General features: G+C 46.1%; 1 protein-coding gene across 7 annotated transcripts; it reads right to left on the bottom strand.

Annotated features, from left to right (window-relative positions):
- Positions 1–143: 143 nt before the first annotated feature.
- LOC147633071 (pentatricopeptide repeat-containing protein At2g33680-like) lies at positions 144–27,860 on the bottom strand. Of its 7 annotated transcripts, XM_086806080.1 has the most exons (6): positions 27,570–27,848; positions 24,417–27,436; positions 24,177–24,286; positions 23,949–24,057; positions 23,777–23,848; positions 144–599 (listed from the first exon to the last, which is right to left on the bottom strand). In XM_086806080.1, exons 1-2 carry the CDS (start codon positions 27,680–27,682, stop codon positions 24,562–24,564), a joined length of 2,988 nt encoding a protein of 995 aa, XP_086662206.1. In that variant the 5' UTR covers positions 27,683–27,848; the 3' UTR covers positions 144–599; positions 23,777–23,848; positions 23,949–24,057; positions 24,177–24,286; positions 24,417–24,561. The 7 variants fall into 7 exon arrangements, with proteins under 7 accessions (XP_086662206.1, XP_086662201.1, XP_086662203.1 ...); XM_086806075.1 differs by lacking the exon at positions 23,777–23,848; XM_086806077.1 differs by lacking the exon at positions 23,949–24,057.

Here is a 27,860-nt window from a genome sequence, read left to right as displayed (position 1 = left end):
ATTAGAGTTAAGGATTGGGATTAGGATTGGAGGATTTAGCCATTGTTGTGAGCCCTAATCTAATAAGGAACAAAAGAGGCTGTGTAAATGCAATTGATGGAAAATTCAAATTTACATAAGTTAGCATGACTTAGTTGGCCTACTTTTTCTTTTTCTTTTTCTTTTTTTGAGGAATGTTTTTTAAGAAAAAAGGTTTTATATTAGTAAAGTTCCTGCCTACATAGCATGAAGACCCTCTGCTCCAATAAGCTTCCCACATAAAAGCCAAACAACAGTCTCCCAGATACAAAAATATCCCTCGAGCAGCTAGACTCTATAGCATTGGGCAACAAGTATAATCAGATGAAGAGCCACCCCTCAAAAATACCATATACAATTAAAACATTTTCCCCTTAAAGAAAAAAAAACCAACAACATAAGACCAGCTGCATCCCCAACCTCTCGTATTGCCAAGATGCATTCAGTCCCAAATGATAACAAGTAGCCTCCAATTGGATTCCAAGAGGGCACATTCTGAATGATAGGCAGGACCCCTTACTTCTGATATACCCACTTCTCCTTTCGAACACCCTCAGCCTTCCCTGTTTGATATCTCTGGCCTGTGTACAGCACAAATCAAAATTAGAAACAAAATTATCATATTAAATAGGAGACTCATAACCTCTCCAAAGAATGCCAATCCAGTCATTGACTTGCACAAGAAGATATTGAATATTGGCCTTGCATAATGCTTTAAGTTTCTTTGGATCCATCCCCTAAGTGACATGATCCCAATACGGCAAGGCCTTCTTGGACCCCCACAGTTCCAAAGACAAATGAATCTGGACATACCAAAGATAGTGTTAATTTCCTCAGCACGCCTAGTGCCTTGCCAAGGAGCCAATGAGACCAAAACACCCTGTAACCAAGCACAGCCAAAATCCATCTGTACATCTCAGTCCACATGCTCCTAATAGCAAGGCAGCCCCAGAAAGCATGCCAAGGGCCTCAATTCAAGTTCTACATCTAAGACACCTGCCAGAGTTCATATTCCTCTTTAACATCTTAAATCCTAAGGGAAGAGCACCCATGAGTACTCTTAAGTCTTTATCTTAATCTTATGAGGAAGTGTAGACTCCCACAAAGCCTTGAACCAGCCTTTCCACACTTCCTCAGGCCACTTGAGCTTCCAAATCTTGTTCAGATATACCACATTGTCTCCCCCTTCAGGTACAAAGGCTTTGTTTGTAAGTTGGCCTACTTTTACTATAGTAGCCTATAGGACCCCTCTCTTGAATCTTCCCATTCTACCCATCTTTTACAAGCCTTTTGGGAGCAACCAAGAGAAGATTAAAACAGAAAGACTACTAGATTTAGCCTGAACAATAATAATTAACGCAAATTGGTCCAAGGATTTCAAGACCAAGTAAGGGAGACCTACAGGGAGCAGCTGGATTGATGGGTGGGTTTGGTCCACAGTTGGCAAATGTCGCAGCTCTGAGCATATGCTTTGTTGTCTTTGAACATGCTGGCACCATATTCCAGCGTGAAATATGCACTCCGCTGTGGTGTGCCCTGGGTAGTCCAGCATGAGCATCCTCCACCAGGTCTGGAACTTCATGAGGCACAGCGCCCCAGGGCCATCATGACCGGCTTTGTAAAGCTGCCTACCCACAAGGCAAGCACATTGCCATACCAAGCAGGATCAGCATCTACTTTAAAAAGCACATTGTCAGGGAGTCAATACCTGCAGGGGTGGCAGGGTCACCACTATCTATGCCAGAAAGGTGATCTGCCATGACATGATGCTTTCCTTGTCAGAGCAGGACGTCAAAATCAAATTCTTGGAAGAGAAGGACCTGGGGCTTGTTGAGAAGATATTTCAAGGCATGATGGTCGGTGAAAATAATGAAGTGGACACCCAGGAGATAGTGACAAAACTTTTGGAGTGCATAGACAATTGCCAAGCCTTCATGCTCCTTTTGTGTTGTAATTTCTTTTGGCTCGGTTGAGCAGGCGGCTGTAGTAGATGGGCCTGCCCAGCTGAAATTTGGTGCTAGGTTGGGACATAACATGTGACATACCAATCTGGTGGAATAAGGACGGGAGCTTCTGTGAGGCATTGCTTGAGATAGTTCAAGGTAGTGGCCTCATGAGTGGACCACTGGATAGGCGGGTGAGGGCAAGGCAATGTCAGCATACATTCTGATGAAGCGCCTGTGATAGCCAATGTGCCAAGTAAAGATTTGGGTGCCCTTTGAGCTAATGGGAGGAGGGAGACAAAGAATGGCAATGACTTTTTCCGGATCTGGGACAAGGCCCTCTGCAGAGGTGATGTGCTCAAGGAGGGTGCCTTGTACCACCAAAAGGTGGCATTTGAAAGGGTTGAGATGCACGTGGGAGGACCGACACTTGTTGAAGATTTGGGCCAATCGGAGGACGTGCTCACTGAAAGCTTTTAAAGTGGAGGAGAGGTCGGTGCCAGTAAAGCTGGAGAAACCGTCCACAAAAGAGCGAAGGAAAGTGAGGAGAAATTCTCTTAAGCTGGTGGTGACAATCCTCTGGAATGTTGCAAAGGCATTGCACAACACAAATGGCATCTTGTTGTAGATGTATGTGCCGCACTACGTGACAAGCGTTGTCTTGGCACAGTCATCTGGTTGAGTGACAAATTGGTTGTACTTAACCCATCCATGAAGCTGTATAGGGCGTGTGACCAGCTACATCCTCGAGAATCCTGTCCATGAATGGAAGAGGAAAGCCATCTTTTATGGTCACTTTGTTAAGAGAGCAGAACTCGACACATATCTTATTGAACTTCTTCTTAGGCGTGATGCCCATGGGGGACAGCCAATCGGAGTGCTCGATTGGCGAATGATATTGGCAGCCTCCATGTATTCCAGCTCCAGCTTCACTTCTTCAGCATACTTGGGATTCAACTTATATGCACGCCTACAAACAGGACAGGCACCGTCTTGTAGAGGAATGGTGTCCACGCCTATGTTTGTGGGCACACCTTCTAGGTCTTTGTAGGTCCAAGCCAAGACATCTTTGTAGGAGTGGAAGAAAGCAGAAGCTTGTGCAAGCAAGGTTGGGTGGTACCACAACCAGGAGGCTAGTAAGATCGGGCGTGGCTCCTCCGCTATGCCAAGGTTGAATTCCTTGACGAAAAGAGAATCAGGAAGCTCACGCCCGGTTGAGAATGGTGGGGTCATGTGCTGGCCATTCGTCCATCTTGAAGTCACCATACTGGTCATGTTGCCATGTGGAAGGGAGCTCTTCAAGAGGAATGTGGGGGCGACTGTTTGTGGTGGGTTTGGTTGGGAGTGGCACCTTGGCCAGTGGGTCCTCCCTTGGTGAGGTGGAGGTGACCCTGGGAGGCTTCTTGCACGCTGTCGATCACTAATCAGTTCTCCAAATCCTATGGCCCCGATTGTGTCTGCCTCCATGTTCGTCTCCGAGGGTAGTGGATGTTGGGAATCAAGGTCTTACCTGTGTGTGTACCCACTCATATATGTGTGGTAGTACGTTTCTGGGTAAGGCTATTAAGCCTGGTCTTGTGTGTGAACGGCTATTAAGCCTGAATATGAGTGCGCGTGTGAACATCCTCTAGCAAAGGAGTAAAAACACCCACTTATGTGTTAGTGTGTGTTAACCACCTCTTACAGGGGTATAAATAATATCTAGATATTTGTGTGTGATGTGACATAAGTAGTGATGTCAGCAGGAGAACCTTTGTACTTCTATAGGTACATGTACTTCATTGTAAATTACTCAAGCAACTATCACATCATTCTTGAGACGTATACTTTTCGCTCTCTCTCTCAACCCAGCTCCCCTGCTGTTGTTGTGCAAGAGATTGAACAAGTTGACAATCAAGAACCGCTATCCTCTCCCTAGATTAGATGACCTGATTGACCGGTTAGCCGGAGCAAAGTATTTCACAAAGATAGATTTACGTACTGGCTATCACCAGATGCGTATTCATGAAAGGCATGTCGAAAGAACCGCCTTTCGGACCAGGTATGGCCATTACAAGTTTCTCGTATTACCTTTTGGGTTAACCAATGCTCCAGCCACTTTTCAGCAAATGATTAACGATCTTTTTCGTGAACATTTGGAAAAATTTGTGGTTGTGTTCCTTGATGATATTTTAGTATATAGTCGTACTCTTGAGGATCACGTTAGACACCTCACGATTGTCTTAACTATTTTACAATAGAATCGACTGTATGCTAAATTAAGTAAATGTGAGTTTTTTATGACAGAAATCATTTACTTGGGACACAAGATCACTAGAGACGGGTTGAGCATTGATTATGACTGAGTTCAAAAGGTTTTGGCCTGGCCTATACCGCAGACTGTGAAACAACTTCATTCTTTTCTCGGTTTTGTTGTTTTTCTTCGGAAATCTGTGCAGGAGTACTCTCAGCTCACACTACCGATAACCGACTTGTTGAAAGGTTGTGGACGTAAGTCAAATCAGCCTTTCCTTTCACTTGGAATAACGATCTGGATATGGCCTTCAGACTTTTGAAAGATAAAGTCAAGGAAGCACCTATCTTAGCACTATCCAATCCTAGTAGGCCTTATGTTCTTGAGACTGATGCCAGTGACTATGCAATCGGGGCTGCTCTATTCCAAGATGGTAGACATGTTGTTTTCGAGAGTAAAAAGCTAGACGACACTCAATCTCGTTGGCCAATCCTTGAAAAGAGCTTTATGCTGTCATTCACGCTCTCAAGGTTTGAAGACATTATTTATATGGCTCCAAGTTTGTGGTATTGACTGATTGACTGATCATCAGTCAATCAAGTATGTGTGTGATGCAGATGATTTGAGAGGAAGAAAAGCTCGATGGGCTGAGTTAATGCAAGATTTTGATTTTGAAATCCGTTATCGAAAGGGGTCCATGAATAGTGTCGCAGATGTGCTTAGTCGAATTAGAGAGGTGAATACTTTGTCGTTCACCAAGATTTCTACTGACTTATTTCAGTCATTGAGAGGGCTTTACAGGACTGATAGTTATTTTGGTCCATATTAGCAAAAGATCCAGGATGGGAGCTCATTGATTGACCAAGACTCAATGACTGACTAGCCTACCGTTCAGGCTGTAGGAGCCGGTGGATGATTTGAAATGGTTTACTATTCCGTAATGACAAAATTTGTGTACCACAGATCCCGGACATTAGGTCCAAGATTCTTAAGGAGTGTCACGATTCCCCTTCTGCTGGACACCCTAGGGTACACAGGACATTAGCTTTAGTGAAACACACTTTTTATTGGCCAAAGATAAAAGGGTATGTAGAAGATTATGTTCTCAAGTGTCAAGTTTGTCAAGCAAATAAAGCTGAACGCTTTAGACAGGCTGGGATGTTGCATCCTTTGCAAATCCCAGGTAATAAATGGGAAAGTATTTCCATGGATTTTATTATTGGATTACCAAGAACATGTCAAGGCCACGATTCTATTTGGGTTGTGGTGGATCGCTTGACAAAAATGACTAGATTTTTACCGACACGGAAGACCATTACAGCTACGTAATTAGTAAGGTAGTTTATCGAGCAATTGTTTAGACTGTACGGGTTAACGCAGGACATAATCACTCATAGGGACTCTAAGTTTACAAGTGACTTTTGGAGACTTGTTTTTGAGAAGTTGGAAACAACTTTGAATCTATACACATTCTCCAGGTGTTGTCCTTATTTCTCCTGAGTAACACAGGTGCACCCCAAGGTGATTTACTTGGACGGATCTGACTCATCCTCAAATAATCTTCGGGTTGTTTGGCCAACTCATCTTCCTCAGCTTGGCTCATCCTGTACGGTGAAATACTAACAGGTTGAGCACCAGGGACCAGGTCAATACGATGATCTACTACCCTTTCAGGTGGTAAGCCTGATGGCAGTCCCTTAGGAAATACATCTTGAAACAAATCAAGTATCTTCTTTAATTCGTTGCTTTCAAACACGCTTAATTCATTAACATCCATAGTAGGTATGAGAAATGAAGAAAGTGGAATCAAGACACAATGGAAAGCATTATACAAAGAAGAATCCATTATATTTCCAAAATCAACTATATTTACAAGAGGTCCCTGAGAGGGATGTATACAATCACCTAAGATACAATACTGGGTGTTCCTATGTTCAAAAGAAAAAGTATGACTAGACCAATCTATCTGGACTTGAAGAGTCTTAAACCACTCAATCCCTAATAACAAGTCTACATGCTCTAGATGCATAATATAGCACTCCAGAGTATCTTCGTAGTCCTGAATCCGGATTCTGGAGGTACACCTCATAAGTGAGGTTCTGCGAGGTCATGGTCAAACTGGCAAACTGAGATGTCTTGGTTGTCCCCACCAATCCACGAGTTGAGCTAACTAGTTGGACGTGCCGACCAATCTCTACCTCGTGACGTCCCATACCGCCATGAAGCTACCCTCGCGAGCCTCGAGACGGCTGCCGGCCTTGGCTGCAGAAAGCAAGTGCACGTCTGCACTAGATCCAGGCTCCTGACCATAGAGCTCTCACAAAGACATGCGAGACTCTATGAACTATTGACTAACCTTGGCCACCCTTTTATAGGCTCTTGGCCAGTCACCGGGCGTCCACACTTGGGCACCCGACCGTCCATACTTGGATGCCCGCCCGTTCGTCAATCAGCCTGCCTAGCTCCAAGCTTCCCCAAGCCTTGAAGCTAGTCTTGTGTGTGTGTGTATAGCACACTGCAGATACACACTATGCACATGACAAGGACCTGGGGTGGAAACTGGTCCCATGTGAGCCCAGTCCGGGGCGAGTCAGCCAAGGTTCCACTCTACGCGTCTGAGGTCAAGTGTGCATCGTCCTGCACATGAAGCAGTGCCAGTCCATAAGGTGAGTCTCCCTCTGGAATAATGTCAGATGATCTAGGTATCTGGTTTGCAACCGGATGCCACACCTGTAGAAGCATGTAAGATTTGCATGTAGAAAAGGGGTCCAGCCATAGGGCTACCCCGTAACAAAGCCTAAGGCTCTTGCATGGGCATGGGGTAGACTTAGAGCCACCCCAAGGGGCCAAGAGGGCCCCAAGTTGTGCCCACCAGCCCTAGTGTGGGCTGGGCAGGCTGTCGGCCAGCCCTAGGGGCCCTGGCCAGGCAGCCGACAGGGCCCTGGGCCCTGCCCAGCCAGTCGGCCAAGTGTGGGGCAGCCCACAGCCTGCGCAGTGGCTGCCCAGCAGCCCAGCATTTACGCATGGATGGCCAGCCACTTATATAGTGTAAAACGATGGCAAAAAGCAACATAAAATGTGATTTTATCTAGTCGTGCGGATATTCAGCAGGCCTACCCCTATATGGGGAAGCTGACCAGCGGCCAGCCATCTAGAGGGGTATAAAAACCCAGCGTTGAATTTAGTAGAAGCATCTCATTATTCACGAAGTGGTGGTGCGTTCCAAGGGCCAGGACAGCCAAGGGGAAGTGCTCCAACCAAGGTCAAAAGTGCAAGTCAAGATTCAGTCTTGGTGTTTAACACCTCTCAATAGTGGGCCGACCCGACCGGTTGCCTGAGTTCACCTATGGTCGGCATAGTTGCAAACATCCCCGTTTGCATAGGTTTGCAAACATTTGCTACATTCTCACGTTTGCAACACCTTGCAAACTTGACTTTTTTTGCAACTTAAAAATTTGGGTGGCCGGCCATGTTTTAGGCTTTTCTTGGGTAGCGTGTAAATACTAAACATTGGGTGGTATGGCTCATCAAAGCATACCGAATTAAAACGTTGCTGAATGTTGGGAATCGCGCTCAAGTAAACTGCTATGCAAGGAGTACGATTGCCATTCACCTTTCAACATTGTGAAGAAGCTTGAAGGTGTGTGATGTGCACCACAACCATAGCCCGCTATAACCTAAAGCCTGCAACCGTGTCTGTTGATATTTTTGAAATTTGAAACTCTCCCAAAAAAGCCCCAAATTTGACATGTTAGTCTACCGAGATGGTTTTCTTTTGGAAATTGGCCATCTAGTATCAATTAAAAAAGCGGCTTTAAGCAAATCAGTAATTTGGGCACTAGTTTTATGATTTTATGCATACATAAAAATGTGACGAATGCATCTATGCCAAGGTTTGAAGCATTCTTTAGCAAACTTGGCAAACTTGAATGCGAATGCACGAATGCAACGAATGCTTGCAACTATGATGGTGGGGAGACAGTACAGAGAATTAGGAGATATGTCTACCTGGGGGTCACTTTTGATGGACCGCACTTTACCACAAGGAGGGCGGCGGAGGACAGATTGACTAGAGGATATGCTGCACTCGGAGCCCTGGAGAGCCAGTGTGTACACATCTAGTTTCACGAACCTCGGACGAAGCTTTGGTTATTTGACACGTTGGTTACACCAACGCTTTTGTACGGCGCTCCCATCTGGGGGCCGAGTCTCTATCACTGTCACATGCATGCCATGTGGACATGCTTCTTCTGATCTGGACAGGCAGTAGGACAGGGTAGGACAGGGTCAGACACCTTTTTAGGGCTGAGTGGGACCAAGAGGACTATAGCCAGTGACCAGCAGCAATGGATGAGAAGGCGTGGACCAGGCGGCAGCCTCACAAGGCTGTGAAGGGCAGCGTGGAGCATTCAGTAGTATAGCCACAGTCGGTAGGCAGCCAGCAGTAGCCCAACAGGAGGAAAACGCCCAGAAGTGCTGGTCGGCAGCATTAAATGCTGGTCGGCCAGGTTTGGTCCAATCGGCCAGATTATAAGGGCCTATATAAAGAGGGCCACGTCTCTTAGTCAGTCATTCAAGTTCCCACTTGGGACTTGGGTCATAGGTAGGAGTACAAGTGACCTTTTTCAAGGGAAGCTAAGCTTCCAACATGGCATTGTAACAGACAAGTATATGAATAAGATTTTGAGTAGGTTAGGTCACTGCTTTCTCTCTTGCGTTTTTATCCAGTTGTTTGTGCATCAAGCATCCAGTGGGAGTGCTGAGTTTTCTTATGAGTGATGATCTGGCCACAGAGGCTTCCGCATGTGACATTGGTATCAGAGCGCCAGCACTCAGCAGGATTTCCAGTGCTCCAAGACCAGTCCCAAGAGAAGGTGCACAGTCCGAGAGGCAAGGAACACAGCTAAGGGTAGATCTCCAAGGAGGATGGTTGGTGTTCAGCAAAGCCATAGGGAAAAGGCAGTCCGTGGGTGGATGCCAAAGGGCATACCGGTGAGCCCATATGAATACTGGTTCCAAGGGATGGTAGTCATCCAAGGGTGGAGCGAAGATGCCAATGATCAGCCTCAAGGAAGGACACCAAGACCTCGTGTTCAAGGGAAAGCGCATGAAGGTAGGGGGACTCAGTGGATCACGATGCAAGTTCTTCAAGCGGAGCAATCGCGGAGGATAGCAATGTTTCCAGGTCAAGTCAAGTTGCCAGACGTCCAAGGATGACAGTGAGGAGACACGGCAGGGAATGAGGGTTTGGTCCAGTCGGCCAGATTATAAGGGCCTATATAAAGAGGGCCAGGTCTCTTAGTCAGTCATTCAAGTTCCCACTTGGGACTTAGGTCATAGGTAGGAGTACAAGTAACCTTTTTCAAGGGAAGCTAAGCTTCCTACATGGCCTTGTAATAGACAAGTATATGAATAAGATTTTGAGTAGGTTAGGTCACTTCCAGTTGTTTGTGCATCAAGCATCCAGTGGGGGTGCTGCGTTTTCTTATGAGTGATGATCTGGCCACAGAGGCTTCCGCATGTGACAATCACAGGCGAAGCAGTGGATCTACAGCACAGCAGCCAGCCTCGAGTGGAGGTCAGTTTTATGATGGGTGGAAGCAGATGGAGAGACCACTAGTGATGATGATCTCCCGCATGATCAAGAGTAAATCATCAGTACCACATGAGATAGTCCGGGCAAAGATGGGAGCCCCACCGATCGTAGCCGAGGCCCTCTTCCCGACGGTCACTTTCATACATAGGCTATGGAGCCTCTCCAGGCACAAATACTCTAGACTCGTGCTAGAGTCATCCAGACAGCTCGCATCACAGGGCAACACAGAGTGCTGGTATGCCCAGACTAGCACATGGTTATAGCTACATGGTATGTATATGGACCGCCTTCCACCTTTACAATACAGCCTGGACTCCCCCTTCCTGGAGTTGAGCTGGAGTGAGCTCAACAAGATCATCAGGATGGATATCATTCAGCTACACATAGCACGCACATGGATCACACCAGCCGAGCCACTAGGGACAAAGATAGCTTTCTACCGAGAGCATCTTCTCCACTTATCCCCTGATGGTTTTGTTGTCCACCCGAGGTACATGGACATTCACCTCTCTCATGGAGTTAGATGTGCTATTGGCCAAATCTGCACGTCTTCACATGAAAGCTGAGGATAGAGACCAGTCGATATGGAGCCGTCTCCCTTGCCCCTAAGGATCGGATTTGCCAACTCTGTCAGCTAGAGCCAGAGACTGAGGAGCACTACATATGTCGGTGCCTAGTGTACTACGAGATCCGGGGGCGCTTTCATTGCCTCTTCCGAGATGGATTTGGGCCATTGTCCAAAGTGGCTACTCAGACCAGCGTTGCCTTGGGCCTTTTCTCCTCGAGCTGCGCAGACACCAAGACCTCATCCTATGCTCCAGACAGGATGGACATATCCGAGACACACACCAGCGCACCCTTACCGACTTCTTTAGAGCAGCAGGTGCCAGGGTGAAGGATTGAAGGTCAAGGGCAGAGATCTATCTCAGCCAAGAAGGTTCAGGTTCAGGTTCAGTCTTTTATTTCAGATTTTGCATGATACCAAATAAAAGCAAATACCCCATTCGTGGTAGGGGGCCTACAGAGGGTATTCGGGACCCAATACTATGTCCTCTTCTCCCTCTCTCTCTCTCCCTCTATTTTCTGCACATCTATTTTCAGTTTTGTGTGTTATTCTCGTCGTGAAACGTGTGCTAATTTCTGAGCATTGAAGTTACTGATCTCCCCCGAAGCTTCCACATGTTACACCAGCGTTGCATTGGGCTTTTTCTCCTCGAGCTACGCAGACACAAAGACCACATGCTACGCTCCAAACAGGGGGACATGTCCAAGACAAGCCAGCGCACCCTTACCGACTTCTTCAGAGCAGCAGCGACCTCGCGTATCGTTGACCACGAGTTGATTGGGCCCACACAACCACCTCGAGGGGTCACCTTGGATAGAGCTGGAAAGCTATTTAGAGCACGGCGTCCACAACCCGCTGGGCCGCGGCCCCAACCAAGACATTATCAGAGGATACATGCGATATTGGCACGACCTCGGCGCTTCAGCCTGTCTATGCTGATGGGATGAGTCTATCTCAGCTGCTTCCCATAGCCTACCATTTTCCCAATTCCACACATTTATCAGATATGCCTTTTTCTTGCAGTTGTATCAGGCCACTAGTTCCTCTTTGGCCACATGTTATAGCTAGTTGTTTTTCAATTTATGCTTTTCATTTTCTACTCGGGACATTTAGTTTCCTTGAGTTTTGGATGTATTGGTACTTTTGTCTCATAGGCCACTTTGGCCTCTTGTAGACGTTAATATATCTCTCTCTCTCTTCCGCCTCCCTCTGTGCATCCGCCTCCCTCTGTGCATCCGCCGCCCATCACCCCCTGTTTCCCCGTCGCCCTATGTGCCTCCCTTCCGCCTCCCTCTCTGCACCCGCCGCCCATCACCCCCTTGTTTCCCGATCGCCCCCGCTCGCTCTCGCACTGTGCGCCCGCTGCCCATCACCCCCTGTTTTGCCTCGCCTGTTGTGCCCAGCACACCACGCCATCTCTCTCTTTCCCTCTCTCTATTTGCCGCCCGCTGTGTCCCCCTTTTCCCATCCACCCTTCGCCGCCCGCTGTGTACCCTTTTTCCCACCCAACCACCCACCCTTCTTGAAGCCCCCAAGGCAGCAACATAACTCTCTCTCTCTCTCTCTCTCTCCCCGTCGCCTGCGCATCCCCTCCCCGTCGCTACGTTTTGGTCGCCGCCTGTGCTGCTGCTGCCGCCATGTGAAGCCCCAGCCCAATCCAGGTTATGTTCGCTACCCTTTCCTCACCCACCCTTGCTTATGAATGGGAGAGTTATTTAGGGTTAGAGTTCATGTGGGAGACATACACAGGGCAAAGGAGTACTAGTCTTCTTCCCCCCGTCCATATTGAACCTCTGCAAAACTTTGCCAATGTATTCCTTCTGAGACAAATACAACACATGCTGATTTCTGTCCCGAAGTATCCGCATACCCAAAATGTGATTTGCATCACCCAAATCCTTCATATCAAAGGTTTGATGCAGCCTCTTCTTCAAGGCATCCATCTCTTTACGAGATTTTTTTGCAATCAACATACAAGATGAGGATCAATAGACTGCCATCCAAAGCTTTCTTGGTGTATAAGCAGTGATCTATGTCACTTCTCCTGAAATTCTGTGATTTCTGTTACCATATTATAGTAGTGATGTGTGTGAACACACTTAGGACCACCGGGGCACTTTTTCCCTCACTAGGAGGTTTTTTCCCCCGTGCATTGTATATACGCCCATTATCTTCTAGGGCTTGTTATCTTTCATTTTTGGCACTCATAATACACTACTGTGTTGTGCTCAAGCTTCCTCATCTTCTTGAAGTTGTGTGTGCATTCCTGCAACCCTAATTCCAACAATTGGTATCAGAGCAGGCTTCCTCCTCCCGGGCAGCATCACCGGCACCTGCCGCTTCATCTCCTCCGATTGCAACGAGGTTTCACGAGCGTCTGCAGGTTAGTATATGCCGTGGGAGAGCCCATAGGGCTCGTTTTTTTCAGAATTTTGATCTGAAGTCATTTCGCCCTCCGTTTTTGCATTCCAAGTACTGCGCAGGCAAAATCGTCCTACTGTGCAGATTTTCTGTCAAGATTAAAATCTGCAGGACAGGTGCCCATTCGTCTGTTTTGGGCTGTGCTATATAGCACAGGTCGATTTTATACAGGTTTACCTCTTGCAGACAGCATTTACATCTAGTAGTACAGTCATTGGCCATGGCTGACAACAATGATGTATTCCGCATGTTGGCTGCTGAGGATAAGTTGGATGGCACCAACTATCCATTGTGGGCATATATGATGCGACATGTATTGGTAGCAAAGGGGTTATGGAATATTGTGCAGGGTATTGATGCACGTCCTATTGTGGCTGGGAATGCTGCAAACACATCAGAAACAGGTACTGTTGATGATGGTGCAGGCACAAGTGCTGTAGCAGCTGTTCGAGAACCACCACTTTCAGCAGAGCAGATTCGTTGGGATGGTAGAGATGCGCAGGCTCATGCCTTGATTGCGCTGTCTGTCAAACGTACCATTATCCCACATATTCGCTCCTGCAGGACTTCTAAGGATGCTTGGGATGTACTTGCCACATTGTATCAGGCAAGAAATGAGGCTCGTGTTGCTTATCTCCGAAAACAGTTGGAGAATGAGCATATGAACGAAGGTGATTCTATGGATAGCTTTTTGACAAAGATCAAGGATTTCAAAGAGCAGCTCATTTCTGCAGATGAAATCCTGTCAGACAGTTCACTTGTGCAGACTGTTTTGAATGGTCTACCAGATTCTTATCAGGGTTTTGCTTCCACTCTTCGCTTGATGATGAAAGGCAATCCCAATGCCTTATCATTTGAGGAGTTAGTTTCTGTTTTGCTGCAAGAAGACCAGTCAAGGCAAAACAGGAATAGTATGCGTGTCGCAGATCAAGCTTTCGTTGCTAATCAGAGAAGCGGGAAAGGTAAAGCTGGCTTTTCTTCTAGTAAGCAGAAATCTGCAAATGCTGCGCAACCAAAGAAGGAAGACAAAGATGAGAAGAAGGGTGACAAACAGAAGACATTTTGCAAGTACTGTAAGGGAAATGATCATGTCATCAAAGCGTGTCCTAAGCTGGCTGCGAAAGAGGCTAAGAAGAAAGAGGCTGGTATGGCTGTTGCAGATGCCTCTCCTTCTAACAATGAATCTGCTAATGTTGTGCTAGATACAGAATGGGCATTCAATGCGCAGTGCAGTTATGACCCATCTTTGCATGACACATGTATGTCTGCAGTAGATTCAGATGTATGGTACTTTGACAGTGGTGCCACTAAGCATATCACCTCGCAGCGCAGTTTATTCACTTTCCTTGAGTCTGCTCCCACAGGGAATACTGTCACTTGTGCCAATAACTCCTCTTATCCCGTTAAAGGAGTTGGACAGATTGTGCTGAATGTTGCAAATGGCAACACCTTTACACTTTTTGATGCATTGTATGTGCCAGGGATCAAAAAGAATCTGCTGTCAGTCTCCGCATTTGCCAAAACAGGTTTGGTTGTAAAATTTGTGGATGACAGATGTACTGTTCATGATCTCTCTTGTGGTGACATCATTGTAGCATCTGGTTCACTATGTCGAGGGCTGTATAAGCTCAATATGGATGGCAAATGTGTAGAGGATTCAGCATGTGCTATTATGGATACGCAGGCTATTTCAAATGCAAAACTGTGGCATGCACGTTTTGGTCATCTGAATTTTGCAAGTTTGCTGCGCCTGCAGAAATCTGAAATGGTGTCTTCTTTGCCTAAGCTTGAGGCACCTGTCAAGCATGTTTGTGAGGGCTGCATATTGGGTAAAATGCAGCGTGCTTCCTTTCCCAAAGATGGATCAGTGAGAGCTGAACGCAAATTGCAGCTTGTTCACAGTGATGTTTGTGGTCCCATGCAAACTCCATCATTTGGAAACTACCTTTACTTCGTGACTTTCATTGATGATTTTACCAGGCATGCATGGGTATATCCTTTGAAGGCAAAGTCCGAAGTGTTTTTGTGCTTCAAACAGTTTTTGGTTATGGCTGAAAATGTGTCAGAAAGTAAGATGGGCACCCTCCGTTCAGATCGAGGGGGGGAGTATATGTCTTCAGAATTTAATGCATTTCTGGCTGAGCGTGGGATAAAACACCAATGTACAGTGCCGTATACACCACAGCAAAATGGTGTGGCTGAGAGGAAAAACAGGTCTCTCATGGAAATGGCAAGATGTATGGTTAAGAGTCAAAGTCTACCACATGGTTTTTGGCTTGAGGCTGTCATGTGTGCCACTTATGTACTAAACAGGTGTCCCACCAAAGCATTACAGGTTGTCACTCCATATGAGGCTTGGCATGGCCGCAAGCCATCTGTTGGCCATTTACGTGTTTTTGGTTACCTGGCATATGCATTAGTGCCTGTGCAACATCGCAGAAAATTGGATGACAAAGCTGTCAAATGTATTTTTGTTGGATATAGTGCTGAGAGCAAAGGCTATCGTTTGTATCATCCACAGACAAAGCGCATTTTGGTTAGCCGTGATGTTGTATTTGTGGAAGATGCAGTTCAGCCCTTGGTTTCATGTACTAAGGAGACAGATATCAGCTCACGTGATGTCTATGATACATTGTTGCCTCTTTTCAGTGGTGCACAGTCAAGTGCAATACCTCATGAGGCAGTTTTTCAGCCTATGCAGGTTTTAAATGATGGCACAGATCAGCCTATATCTGATGCAGATGTGCATGATGCACTTGAGGATGAGAGACAAGAGATTGAGGGCTCTAGGAATATGCCTAGATGGCTGGTGCAGACTTTGCGTGACAGCAAGTTGGATGCCCCTTTGTCTAGTCGCACTCGTTCTGGCTCTCATGGTGCCTCTTATGCGTCAGATTGTTATGCATTGGCTGTTTCTAGTATGTGCGATGAAAGTGAGCCTGTTTCATTTGATGAGGCACAAAGTTCAGAAAATTGGATGGCTGCTATGCAAGCAGAATACGATGCTATTATGAAGAATGGTACATGGTCTTTATGTGACTTGCCCCCTGGCAAGAAGGCCATTGGCACTAAGTGGGTATACAAATTGAAGCGTAAGCCTGATGGCACAGTGGATCGCCAAAAGGCTAGGCTTGTTGCAAAAGGTTATGCTCAAGAGAAGGGCATTGATTTTGATGAGACTTTTGCTCCCACATGTCGTATGACCACTGTTCGTAGCATCTGTGCATTAGCAGCTCATAATGGTTGGAATGTACATCAGCTGGACATAAAGACTGCGTTCTTAAATGGAGATTTGCATGAGGAGGTGTATGTATCGCAGCCTCGTGGTTTTGTTCAAAGAGGGCAGGAAAACAAAGTGTGCAGGTTAAAAAAGGCTTTATATGGTTTAAAGCAAGCTCCACGAGCTTGGTATGAAAAAATACATGCATATTTGACTGCACATGGGTTTCAGAATAGTCCAACAGAAAGCACTTTGTATGTTAAACGTGTGGATGGTGTACATCTAATCATTGCTCTCTATGTCGATGACATGCTGCTCACAGGACCAAATAAGAGTCATATTGCTGATTTTAAGGCTGATTTGAATGCCTCTTTTGAGATGTCAGATTTGGGGCATTTGCATCATTATTTGGGGATACAATTTAAGCAGTGTGATGGAGGTATTGCTTTGTGTCAGACAAAGTATATTGAAACATTGTTGCGGAGATTTGGCCTTGAAGACTGCAAGCCTATTGCTACTCCAATGGAGACAGGTTTGAAGTTGAGTCTTCATGATGCTGGAGATCACTTTGATGTCACACTCTATCAGACAGCTGTTGGTTGCCTCATTTATGTATGCATTACGAGGCCAGACATTCAGTTTGCAGTCTCACAGGTGAGCAGATTTATGCATAGCCCAGGCATTAAGCATTGGCAGGCAGTGAAGCGTATCTTTCGCTATTTGAGTGGTACTCGGCATCTTGGGTTGTTTTATCCCAAGGGGGGATCATTGCCGCCAGATTTACATGCTTTTTCAGATTCTGACTGGGCTGGTTGTTATGACACACGCGTGTCCACGAGTGGTTTTTGCTTCATGCTTGGAAGCTCATGCATATCATGGTTGAGCAAGAAGCAGCCTACTGTGGCCACTTCTAGTTGTGAAGCTGAGTACAGGGCAGCTTTCACAGCTACGGTTGAGTGTGTGTGGCTCAGACGCCTTATGGCTGATTTGGGTGTTGGGCAGCCATCTGCCACCACCATCTTCACTGACAGTCAGAGCGCATTGGCAGTTGCGCGGAACCCAGTGTTCCATGCTCGTACGAAGCACATTGAGGTGCACTACCATTATGTCAGGGAGAGACTCTCTGCAGGAGAGATCAGTTTGGCTTATGTGCCAACACAGGATAACCTTGCAGACCTTTTCACAAAGGCTCTGCCTCGTGAGAAGTTCGAAGCTTTTCGCAAAGCTTTGGGCTTACTCCCTTTTGTGGATTCGTCCACATAGCTAGACACTTCCCTATACATGAGTGCTAGCTCTTGTTCACCGCATCACTCCAGGGGGGATTTGTTACCATATTATAGTAGTGATGTGTGTGAACACACTTAGGACCGCCGGGGCACTTTTTCCCTCACTAGGAGGTTTTTTCCCCCGTGCATTGTATATACGCCCATTATCTTCTAGGGCTTGTTATCTTTCATTTTTGGCACTCATAATACACTACTGTGTTGTGCTCAAGCTTCCTCATCTTCTTGAAGTTGTGTGTGCATTCCTGCAACCCTAATTCCAACAATTTCATGAATGTATCAAATTTATGATACCATTCCCTTGGTGCCTGTTTGAGCCCATAAAGACTCTTTTTTAGCTTGCATACAAGCTTCTCCTTTCCACTCACTGCATAACCCTCTGGTTGTTGCATATATATCTCCTCATGGAGATCACCGTGAAGAAAAGCAGTCTTCACATCCATCTGAATCAAGTCCAGATCATCATGTGCAACCAAAGCTAACACAGCTCTAAGTGTGGTCATTTTGACCACTGGAGAGAAGATTTCATCAAAGTCCACACCATATTCCTGCTTGAAGCCCTTAGCCACTAACCTGGCTTTGTATCTTGGCTTTGCATCAGGTGCAACTTTGAGCCTGTATACCCACTTGCATGGCAAAACCTTCTTGCCTGCAGGCAAATGCACCAACTTCCATGTTCCATTTTTGTGCAGAGAATCCATCTCTGACTTCATGGCACGCTCCCAAAGAGCCTTGTCTGCCCTCTATAAAGCCTCCTTGTAACATGAGGGCTCCCCACAGTCAGTGAGCATCAAGTAGTCAACCCTTGGAACAAACCTGTCAGGGGCTCTGGAGGGTCTAGTGGACCTCCGTACCCAATGACCATCATTTGCAGGTTGCTGTCTAGCCTGCATATCACCCATTGGTGGCTCCTGTTCCTTATACATGCATGTTTCATCAAAAATGACATCATTGCTGGGTATAATCTTTCTATTCACGGGATCCCAAAGTCTATACCCCATTTCACCTCTGTCACCATATCCTAGGAATATGCATTTGTGAGACTTAGGATCAAGTTTGGTGCGCATTTCCCTGCGTATGTGCACGTACGCAACGCAACCAAACACTCTCAAGTGCTTGTATGACGGAGGCTTCCCTGTCCATACTTCTTCTGGCACTTTCCTACCAAGCCTCGTGTTAGGTGACCTATTTATAAGATGAACGGCTGTCATAACAGCTTCAGCCCAAAAACCATGAGGTAACGCAGCATGTGACAACATAGAACGGACCTTCTCCTGAATGGTCATGTTCATCCTCTCTGCTGTCCCGTTTTGTGGAGGATCATAAGGAGTAGAGAGCTCCCTCTTGATGCCTTTAGCATCACAAAAGTCCTGAAACTGTTTGGACATATACTCTCTCCCATTGTCGGAACGCAAAGCCTTCAGTGTTTTGCCAGTTTGATTCTCAACATGAGCAACAAACTTCTAAAACACTGAGAATGTATCACTCTTCAAACGAAGAGGATAAACCCACACCTTGCGTGTGGCATCATCTATGAAAGACACAAAATATTTTGCCCCTCCCAAAGAAAGCTGAGGCATCTCACATACATCTGTATGCACAAGCTCTAACTGAGCATCTTTCTGTCCAAGAGCTTTCTTGTGGGGGCACTGGAGTTGCCTACCATATATACAATGCTCACAAAACTGAAAACTTGAAAACTTTAGAGAAGGCAAGTAACCCAAACGAGACAATTGCTCCATTCCTTTGACACTCATGTGTCCCAACCAGCTATGCCACATAGAGATTTCCGGCAGCTCGGTTGCATTTACATTAGCATGGTGACAAACACCTGCATGCATGAAATAAAGAGTATCCACCTTAGAGCCTCTGGCAACAACCAGTGAGCCCTTACTAATCTTCCACTTTCCACGACCAAATGTGGTAACATAATCAGCATCATCAAGCTGTCCAGTAGAAAGCAGGTTCTTCTTGATCTCAGGCACATGCCTGACATCATGGAGCATAAGCTGTGAGCCATCTGAAAACACAAGCCTCACATCACCTCTGCCAAGAATCTTGCATGCATGGTTGCCAGCAGTATACCTGACAAACAAGTCTCTGCAATCTATGACATGAAAGGAGGCACCTGAATCAATGATCCATGAGTGCATACCATGACCATCTCCTGTAAGAAGTGAACGGGCATCAAGTGAAGACGTGAATAGGACCTCATCCTCACTGTCACCTGCATGTGACACATTGATTTCTTCAATCTTGACTCCACTTTTGCCCTTTGGCTTTACATCTTTGGCTTCATCTTTGTCTTTGTCTTTGCCTTTTCCCTTTTCTTTTTGATCATTTTTCCATTTGTAGCATTGCTTTTTGATGTGTCCCTTCTTGCCACAATAATGGCATTCCAAGTCCTTTTTGGAGCAAGACTTGCTCCTTCCCCGTTCTTGGCTTTTACCCCTTTGCTGGGATCTCCAACGTGCATTCATTGCATTGGACTTTCCAACAGAGTTGTTTTTCCTGTTCATCTCTTCTTGAAGAAGAGCACCCTCAACATCTGCATATGACAGCATAGCATTCGAATTGCTAGTGGCTGTCCTGAATGTGTCCCAACTCTCTGGCAAAGTGCATAAGAGAAAAGTGGCTTTGAACTCATCGTCCATTGCCAACTTTTGATTAATGACCTGGCTGACAATACCATTAAACTCATTTAGATGGGCTGTCATAGATGCCCCTTCCTTCATCTGAAGACCTATGAGTTTCTTCAACCAATACACTTTGCTTGAGGCACTGTGCTGGGCATACAAGTCCTGCAATCTCTGCCACATTCCCCAAGCTGTCTTCTCTTCACGAATGCTAAAAAGTAAAGAGTCTGACACAGACAACATGATAGTAGATCTTGCCAGCTCATCCATATCTTCCCACTCTTCAGCAGTAAGAGAAGCGGGCATTACACCCCTTTCTTTGATAGGCTTGTGCTACTTCTTCTGGAGCAACACATTATAGCACTGGGTTTGCCAAATATCATAGTTATGTGAGCCTTCAAGCTTCTTGATGTGAAGCAATGAAGAGCTCTCACCTATGGTTGCCATAGCAATATGCAACCTGTCAATGCCTGACTCCTTGCAAAATGTGCAAACACTGCACCAAAAGCACACAAAGTGCTCACAGTTGTTCTCCCAAGCTTTATCTCCCACTGCGGAAGCACAAATGCAACTCTACTCCCACTGTATGTGATGAAATCACCAAAATCTGGTTGCTGCAGATTTAGGACAGCACCTTAAATGTGCTCTGTTGCCCTTCCAAAGTACTGTACAACAGTACCAAGTGCTCACCAATGATGTACCAAACCTGTACCGGCAAGTATAGCAACTGAAATTGAGATTTTTGCTCACTCAAATCAATTTGCAGCCATGCCAAAACTCGTACAAAGCTGTACCAAAACTGTACCAACAGGTACAGTAGCAATAAATGCTCTCCTGGCTGTCCAAATGAGTGAAAATTAGACTTTTACAGTCCCGAACACTGCATACAACAGTCCCGAACAGAAATTGGGCAAAAGCCCCTTGACTGCAAGCTGATTTCTGAGGATTCAAGGCATAAATGTCTTGCCTGCTGCTTTGCCAAGCTCAACAAGCATACGATCTTGAAAAGCCCCTTGATTTAAGATCAATTTCTGATCATACATGGTACATTGACGCACATGAAGGCATCCAAAGTCTTCACGGTGCTTCCCCCTAGCCACATATACATCCAATACATGAAAGCCCCTTGATTTACAGGCACATTGAGTACTTGACAGGCATCAACACGTTGCCCAAAGCATCAAATGCGATTGCCTGCATGCAAATCAATCCAATCGGCACAAAAGCCCCTTGATTTGCACTGCAATTTGCAGCAATTTTGCCCGAATGTGTGATTTCTCACATCATACAGCATGTATGAATGCTTAATTGCACAATTACATCAAAAGCCCCAAATTTCGACATCCAATTTCCTGCAAATTGATCCTGATTGTGACCATTGTTACCCAATTTTGCCAAGTTTGCTCAAAATTTGAGCAATTTGGCACCTGACCTGCTCAATTGATGATTGTACCTGCTCAATTGCAAATTGGACATGCAAATTCCAAAAAAATTGAAGCAAATACCTCAGGTAATTTTCTGATTTTTTTGTTTTTGTTGCAGGAAAAGGGGGTGATGATGCTGCTGCTGTGCAAGTGGGCAATTGAAGGAGCTGCTTCAGTCTGAAATATTGATTGGCTGAAGGTCGCAGGGGAGGGGCACACAGTGTTGCCCAACGCTTCTTCTCAAGAATCCAAGGCTGGGAGCCTTCTACTACGTTGAGCTGGTTGCGCTGAAGTATGCGGGATGCGTTTGCGGCGGGCGCCTCCAATCTCTCGCTGGCAGGCAGCTTCTCGCTCTTTGACACGTGCTATGCGCTGAGCTCCACGTCACCTTCTACAAGGCGTCAAACTCCTGGCAGGCGAGCGAAGAAGTCAGGTGCTCGTTGCTATGCTTGATTGGCTGCGCCTGAGTGGCTGGGCAGTCCTCGTGGCTGCTCGGCAGCCCACGCTACTGGCTGGGGCTGGCTGAGCAGCCCACGCTAGCTGGGCTGCCTACGCCCAGCTGTTGGGCAACAGTTGAGCAGCCCACGCCTGTTGGTGGCTAGGCAGAGAAAGGCGACCAAAAAAAGGCAAGGCGACCCTCAGATCAGAATTCAGCACGACCAGAATTCAGCTCAGATCAGAATTCAGCATAACAGTACGACTGCTCCACTGCTGAGTTAAGCTTAAGGCTCTGATACCAGTTGAATGGGAGAGTTATTTAGGGTTAGAGTTCATGTGGGAGACATACACAGAGAAACAAGGGAGAGAGAGAGAGAGTTGTGGGGATAAGTCAACTCAAGCATTGAGTGTGTGACTCCCCTATCGCACATGTATATTGCACTAGTACACATAGTGCACTTAGTACATTAAAAGTACTAAGTGTACTATGTACTATAACTTATGGGCTTGTACACACTATAAGGGTGGGCATAATGCCTTTACCCCAACAGCTTAGGTCTCCAAGGCAGCAACATAAGTGTTAGGGTTCTATCTCTCCAAGGTACATCGACATGGCCAAGGGTGCAAGCAAAGAGGAGATAGTCAAAATGAAGGATAAGGTGAACATCTCCATCAGAGAAAACAAGAAGACGGCGGACTCCGCCATCAACAACATCATCAACCGACTTTCCAAAGTCGAGAAGGAGATCGAAAGCTTTACAAAAAGAGAAGGAAGCTTGGAAAAGGGAGAAGGAGACTTGGGAGAAGGAAAGGGAGAAAGAGAAGGAAGGAGGGAAGAAGGAGAAAGAAGAATGGAAAGAGGAGAAAGAGGGATGGAAGAAGGAACGGGACACTATGAAGGAGGCAATAGACATCCTCAAAGCGGAGGTGATCTCTCTACAGGATCGACCACCACGGGAGGAGGGGGAGATTGTGGAAGTTAACAAAGAGGCCATCAAAGAGGAACTCACCAAGGCAATCACCAAGAGCCTAGAAGGTAAGAGACTGACCTACGTAGCTCGTGCCTGACTGTCCCTGGACTGAGGGCTCACAATGGGGTCATGGCGTACGACAAATAATCCTAGAAAAGGTTCTACTTCTGTACAAATGCTGCACTAAAGATCATGCCAGTGTGTCACTGTGTACCCCAGTGCAAGGTGCACGTGACAACGAGCTACGACGAAGAGAGAGAACGACGAACTTCGAAACAAATGCACCAAGCAGTCCTTCAAGGGCGGCAGACATGAGTGTTCAGGATATGTTCCAGCAGATGATGCAAGCACTCGCAGAACAGAGCACCAAATTGGAAGAGCTGAAGGCGCGGATCTTGGCCCTGGAAAAGCGCACTCGTTTTCCAGCCCCTTTTTCTCCGTCTCCTATTCCCTCTCCATCCGTTTCCCAGATCTGGACAACAGATCCTCTACCGAATGCCCTTGCCACTTGTGAAAGAGCCCAATCCTCACCCTGCCACCTGCCACATTCAAACTCTATGTTGTCTCTTGGGCGGCACAAGCATGGGATCATCAGAGCTTGCAAATTTGACTTAGTATCTGAAAAGATACTACTTTGAAAAAAAGTCTCTCGGAGTGTGGCCGAAAATTTAAGCTTTTTCTTGGGGGGGGGGGGGGGCTTTTTACCAGACTCAGCTAATCTTACGTAGCGCAAAAGAGTGTCATCCTGCATATTAGAGTCCTCACATCCTGCAAAGGAGAAAAGAGAAACGAGTGGGAGTCCTAGAGTTTCTCATCTTGGACTGTAGTCCTTAAGGGGATCTAGTAAACACAAGTGCTAGAGGTCTATGGTGCAAGTGGTCAAGGTGCTCTAGGGCTCAAGTGCTCGAGGTGTATGGCGCAACTCAAATCCTAGAATAAGCTCTAGTACTCAATAGCAGATTATGCTGAACAGGAGGTTGTTGAGAAAGCAATTAATTATTTGAAAGAGACATGACAAGGGGGTGCACTTGTAGATGTCTGGCACCACTTTGTTCTCCTTTGATGTACAAGCACTCCTGTACAGTGCGATGCGTGTGCGCCTGCAGACAGCAGCAACATCCGACACTAAAAGAAGTATTACAAAAATTCAAACCTTCACATTTCTTTTTACTTTGCTTCTTTGCTAAATTAACTTCTTACAAGTCTATTGGTTTGTTATGCAGGTTTCCAAGGCAAAGAATTATATTGAGGAACTTTGAGGGCGAAACTTGTGCTAGGCCGACCCGGTGAGGATTGCACAGCATTGACCCTACCATGCAGTCCAGCAAACTGCCGAGGTTAGTCCTCATAGCGGCTTTTATAAGGACCCTTATATTTCCTTATATCCAGGGGATTGATGCAATTACATTTCAACAATACAATAAACACCTGGTTGACCAAAGGCTGAGGTTGAGCTGCTCTCATTGAATATCATATTGCACCAAAAGAACATTCGGCCACTGTAATCAGTTGGCTCCAGGCATCCATGACACAAAAACCTGGACAGGTTAAAAGATAAAAGTAAACCCAAGCACCCAACATAAAACCTATCCCTTCAAGAGTATAAGCAACAAAGCCAAATAAGTCTATAGAAATCATGAAGAAGATCAACAATAGCCACATGCATACCTCGCAAGCCCGCAACTTGTGCACGTGATACAGTACTGCCTACACCCAAAGCTCGTTGTTCTGGAGGGAGGCATCGAGATGGGAGTTTTTGACCCTCTAATATCTATATTACCCAATGTGAGAAAAGCCTTTGGAATTCTCTCCTTCAAAATGCCCATACAGTTATGTTCTCATCTACCATTGGCTCCATAACTGAGTCCAACTGAGGCCAGTACCCATCCTGTTTCAAGACCTTGTTCAAACTCTGCAGCTTGGGACAGATCTCTGAATTCTGTGGGTGGCTATCACCTCCGACAATGAATTCATGCACAAAATCATCAACCTCAATCCATGCCATCCCGGGTTTCTTCCAAGCACGTGCACTTTTCCTGAGCTCTTGAAGCTTATCAACCTCCTCCCATAGCTGAGCCTCCACAAAGATGTTGGACATGAGCATGTAACCAGATGCATCATCTGTATTCAGTTTACAGACTTGATCAAAGCATCGCCTTCCCAACTTGAGATTGCCATAAAATCTGCAGCTAGATAGCAGAGATACCCACGTTATGAAATCGGGAGAACCTGGATAGCTCTCGAGGTAATCTTCTGCCTCCTTGAAGCATCCTGCACGCCCAAGAAGATCAATCATACAGCTATATTGCTCCGCATTTGGTGTGATACCATGCTGTGCCTTCATTGAATTGAAGTACCGACGACCTTCTGCCAGCTGACCAGCGTGACTACACGCTGCAAGAATGTTGGTAAAGATCACATCATCCGGCTTCACTCCTGCATGCCGCATGTCGTCTAGATATAGCTGGACCACCTTGAAGTTGCCATGCTGGGCATGTCCAGTAATCATCCCACCCCATGCAACCACAGTTCGAGTTGGTAATCTATCGAAAACATTGCGAGCACTTTCTAGCCTCCCGCATTTCACATACATGTCGATTATCGTGTTCCCCATGGTCACGTCATCTTCAAATCCATCTCTGACGATCTGGTCAAGTACAAGCTCACCTTGCCTGATGGCTCCTACGCTCCCACATGCTTTCAAGATGCATAAGAATGTGACTTTGTCTGGTTTTATGCCATCCTCTTGCATCCTTGCAAAAAGCTGGAGGGCGGGAATGCCACGCCCATGCAAGGCATACCCCGCAACCATTGCAGCCCACGACACCGCATCCCGATTATGCAATTCATCAAACACTTTACGCGCCTCGTCTAGGCACTTGCATTTCACATACATGTCAACCAGAGAGCTCCCTACAATCACATCCGCTTCATGTCCAATGCTGACAATCTCATCATGTATCAGCCTGCCCTGGGTTAAAGCTCCTGTGCTGCCACAAGCTTTCACAGCACATGAAAATGCAACTTTGCTTGGTGTTCCACCTTCTGATTGCATCCTCTGAAAAAGGCTGAGGGCAGAGAGGCCATGCCCATGCTGGACATACCCTGAGATCAAAACACTCCATGACACCACATTCCGATTTGGCAATTTGTCAAAAGCTCGGTGTGCCTCATTCAGGCTCCCACATTTGGCATACATGTCTATTAGTGTGTTTCCAATAACAACATTTGAACCAAGCCCATGCTTGCTAACCTCATCATGTATCACCCTACCTTGCCCTATGGCTCCAATGGTTGCACATGCTTGTAAAGCACATGAAAGAGTTACCTCACTTGGCTTTAAGCCATCCTGTTGCATCCTCTCAAAGAACTTTAGAGCAGAGAAACCATCCCCATTAAGCACGTAGCCTGCAACCAGTGCATCCCATGATGTTACATTCGGATGTGGCAAGTTGTTAAAGACTTTGAAGGCCTCTTCTAGACTCCCACACTTTGCGTACATATCAATGACAACATTTAGAACACTGACATCTGATTTGAATTCACTATTAATGATTTGTTCATGTATATACCTGCCCTTATCAATGGCACCCATGTTGCTACAAGCTCTCAGGATGCACAAGAATGTGATTTTGTCGGGTTTTACCCCCCTCTCTTGCATTTTTTCATACATTTCAAAAGCAGAGGAGAAACCCCCATGTTGGGCATACCCCGCAATCAATGCACCCCACGACACCAAGGAGTGCCCTGACAAGCGGTCGAATACTCTGCGGGCCTCCTCCAGGCTACCACATTTGGCATACATGTCAACAACAGCATTCCCAGCAACCATATCTGCATCAAGCCCACTGCTTATCATCTGACTATGAAATTGCCTCCCCTGATCTATTGCCCCTATGCTGGCACATGCTTTAAAGATGCCCAAAAAGATCACTTTATCTGGGTGTATGCCATCCTGCTGCATTTTCTCAAAGAGGTTGATGGCAACAACACCTTGTCCGTGTTTGGAACAACCAGCAATAATCACACCCCATGAGACCACAGTGCGCTTTGTCAACCTTCCAAAAATCCAATGTGCCTCCTCTAAGATGTCACATTTGGCATACATGTCAACAAGGGTATTAGCAACAGCTATATTAGATTCAACTCCACTTTTTACTATGTGTTCATGTACCAACCGGCCTAGCAATACAGCTCCTATGATACTACATGCTTTCAAGATGGACAAAAACGTGACTATATCAGGCTTCATGCACTTCTCTTGCATTTCTTGATATAAAGCAAGAGCCCTCTCTGTGTCCCCATGTTGAAGGTGTGCTGAGATGAGCGCGTTCCACGTATATACTGTTGGTTTTGAAACCTTGTAGAAAGCTTCACTTGATTCCCGCAAACTCCCACAAGAAGCAAAGAGCCGGATCAGGTGATTCCCTAAAACAGCAATGGAATCCAGACCTCTTCTGATCATGAGGGCATGAACACGTCTTCCAGTTGTCAGGTCCTTCTTTGTTGTGCATTCCTGCAGTAAGTAATAGATGCTGTCTCTGGATATTGGAGCTCCTTGTTTATCCATGAGCTCCATACTCTGAAGCTCTTCATCCAGTCTCCGGTATTTACAGATGTCATCAGCAAATCCAGAAACTCTGATACAAGACATCGAATTCGAAGCTAGCAGATACGAAAACTGAGATCTTTTGACACAATGCATGGGAAAATTTGTGAGAACCACAGTGCAATGTTGTCTATGCAGATATAAGGCCCACTAGGCAAATTTCAGAACATCAAGAACAAAACGTATGCAATAAAATGACATGAAATACCCACCTGTCTGAGACTGCCATCCTGTAAAGCAGAGGTGTGAGAAGCCTTCTGTCCAGTGTGTACAAGGGACACAAATGCTTGGTAAGTTTGCAATCATAAGGGGCAGTTTGTATCATAAAGCAATGTCTGTATCATGCTTGGTTAGCACTAGGCTATGGCACGCTTAACGTCGATGCGAGGCAAAGGCCAACTAGTCTATACGATTCACATCCGCGGAAGAGAAAAGTAATTGTGTTTAACCTTAGTTAATAAGCTTGTTATTCATGAGGGTTATTCATGAGCTTGCTTAATAGT

Source organism: Cibotium barometz, chromosome 12 (genome assembly GCF_041138505.1).
Source record: "Cibotium barometz isolate CiBa-2024 chromosome 12, ASM4113850v1, whole genome shotgun sequence".
Classification (NCBI taxonomy): domain Eukaryota; kingdom Viridiplantae; phylum Streptophyta; class Polypodiopsida; order Cyatheales; family Cibotiaceae; genus Cibotium; species Cibotium barometz.
This window is presented reverse-complemented; position numbering and strand designations above follow the sequence as displayed.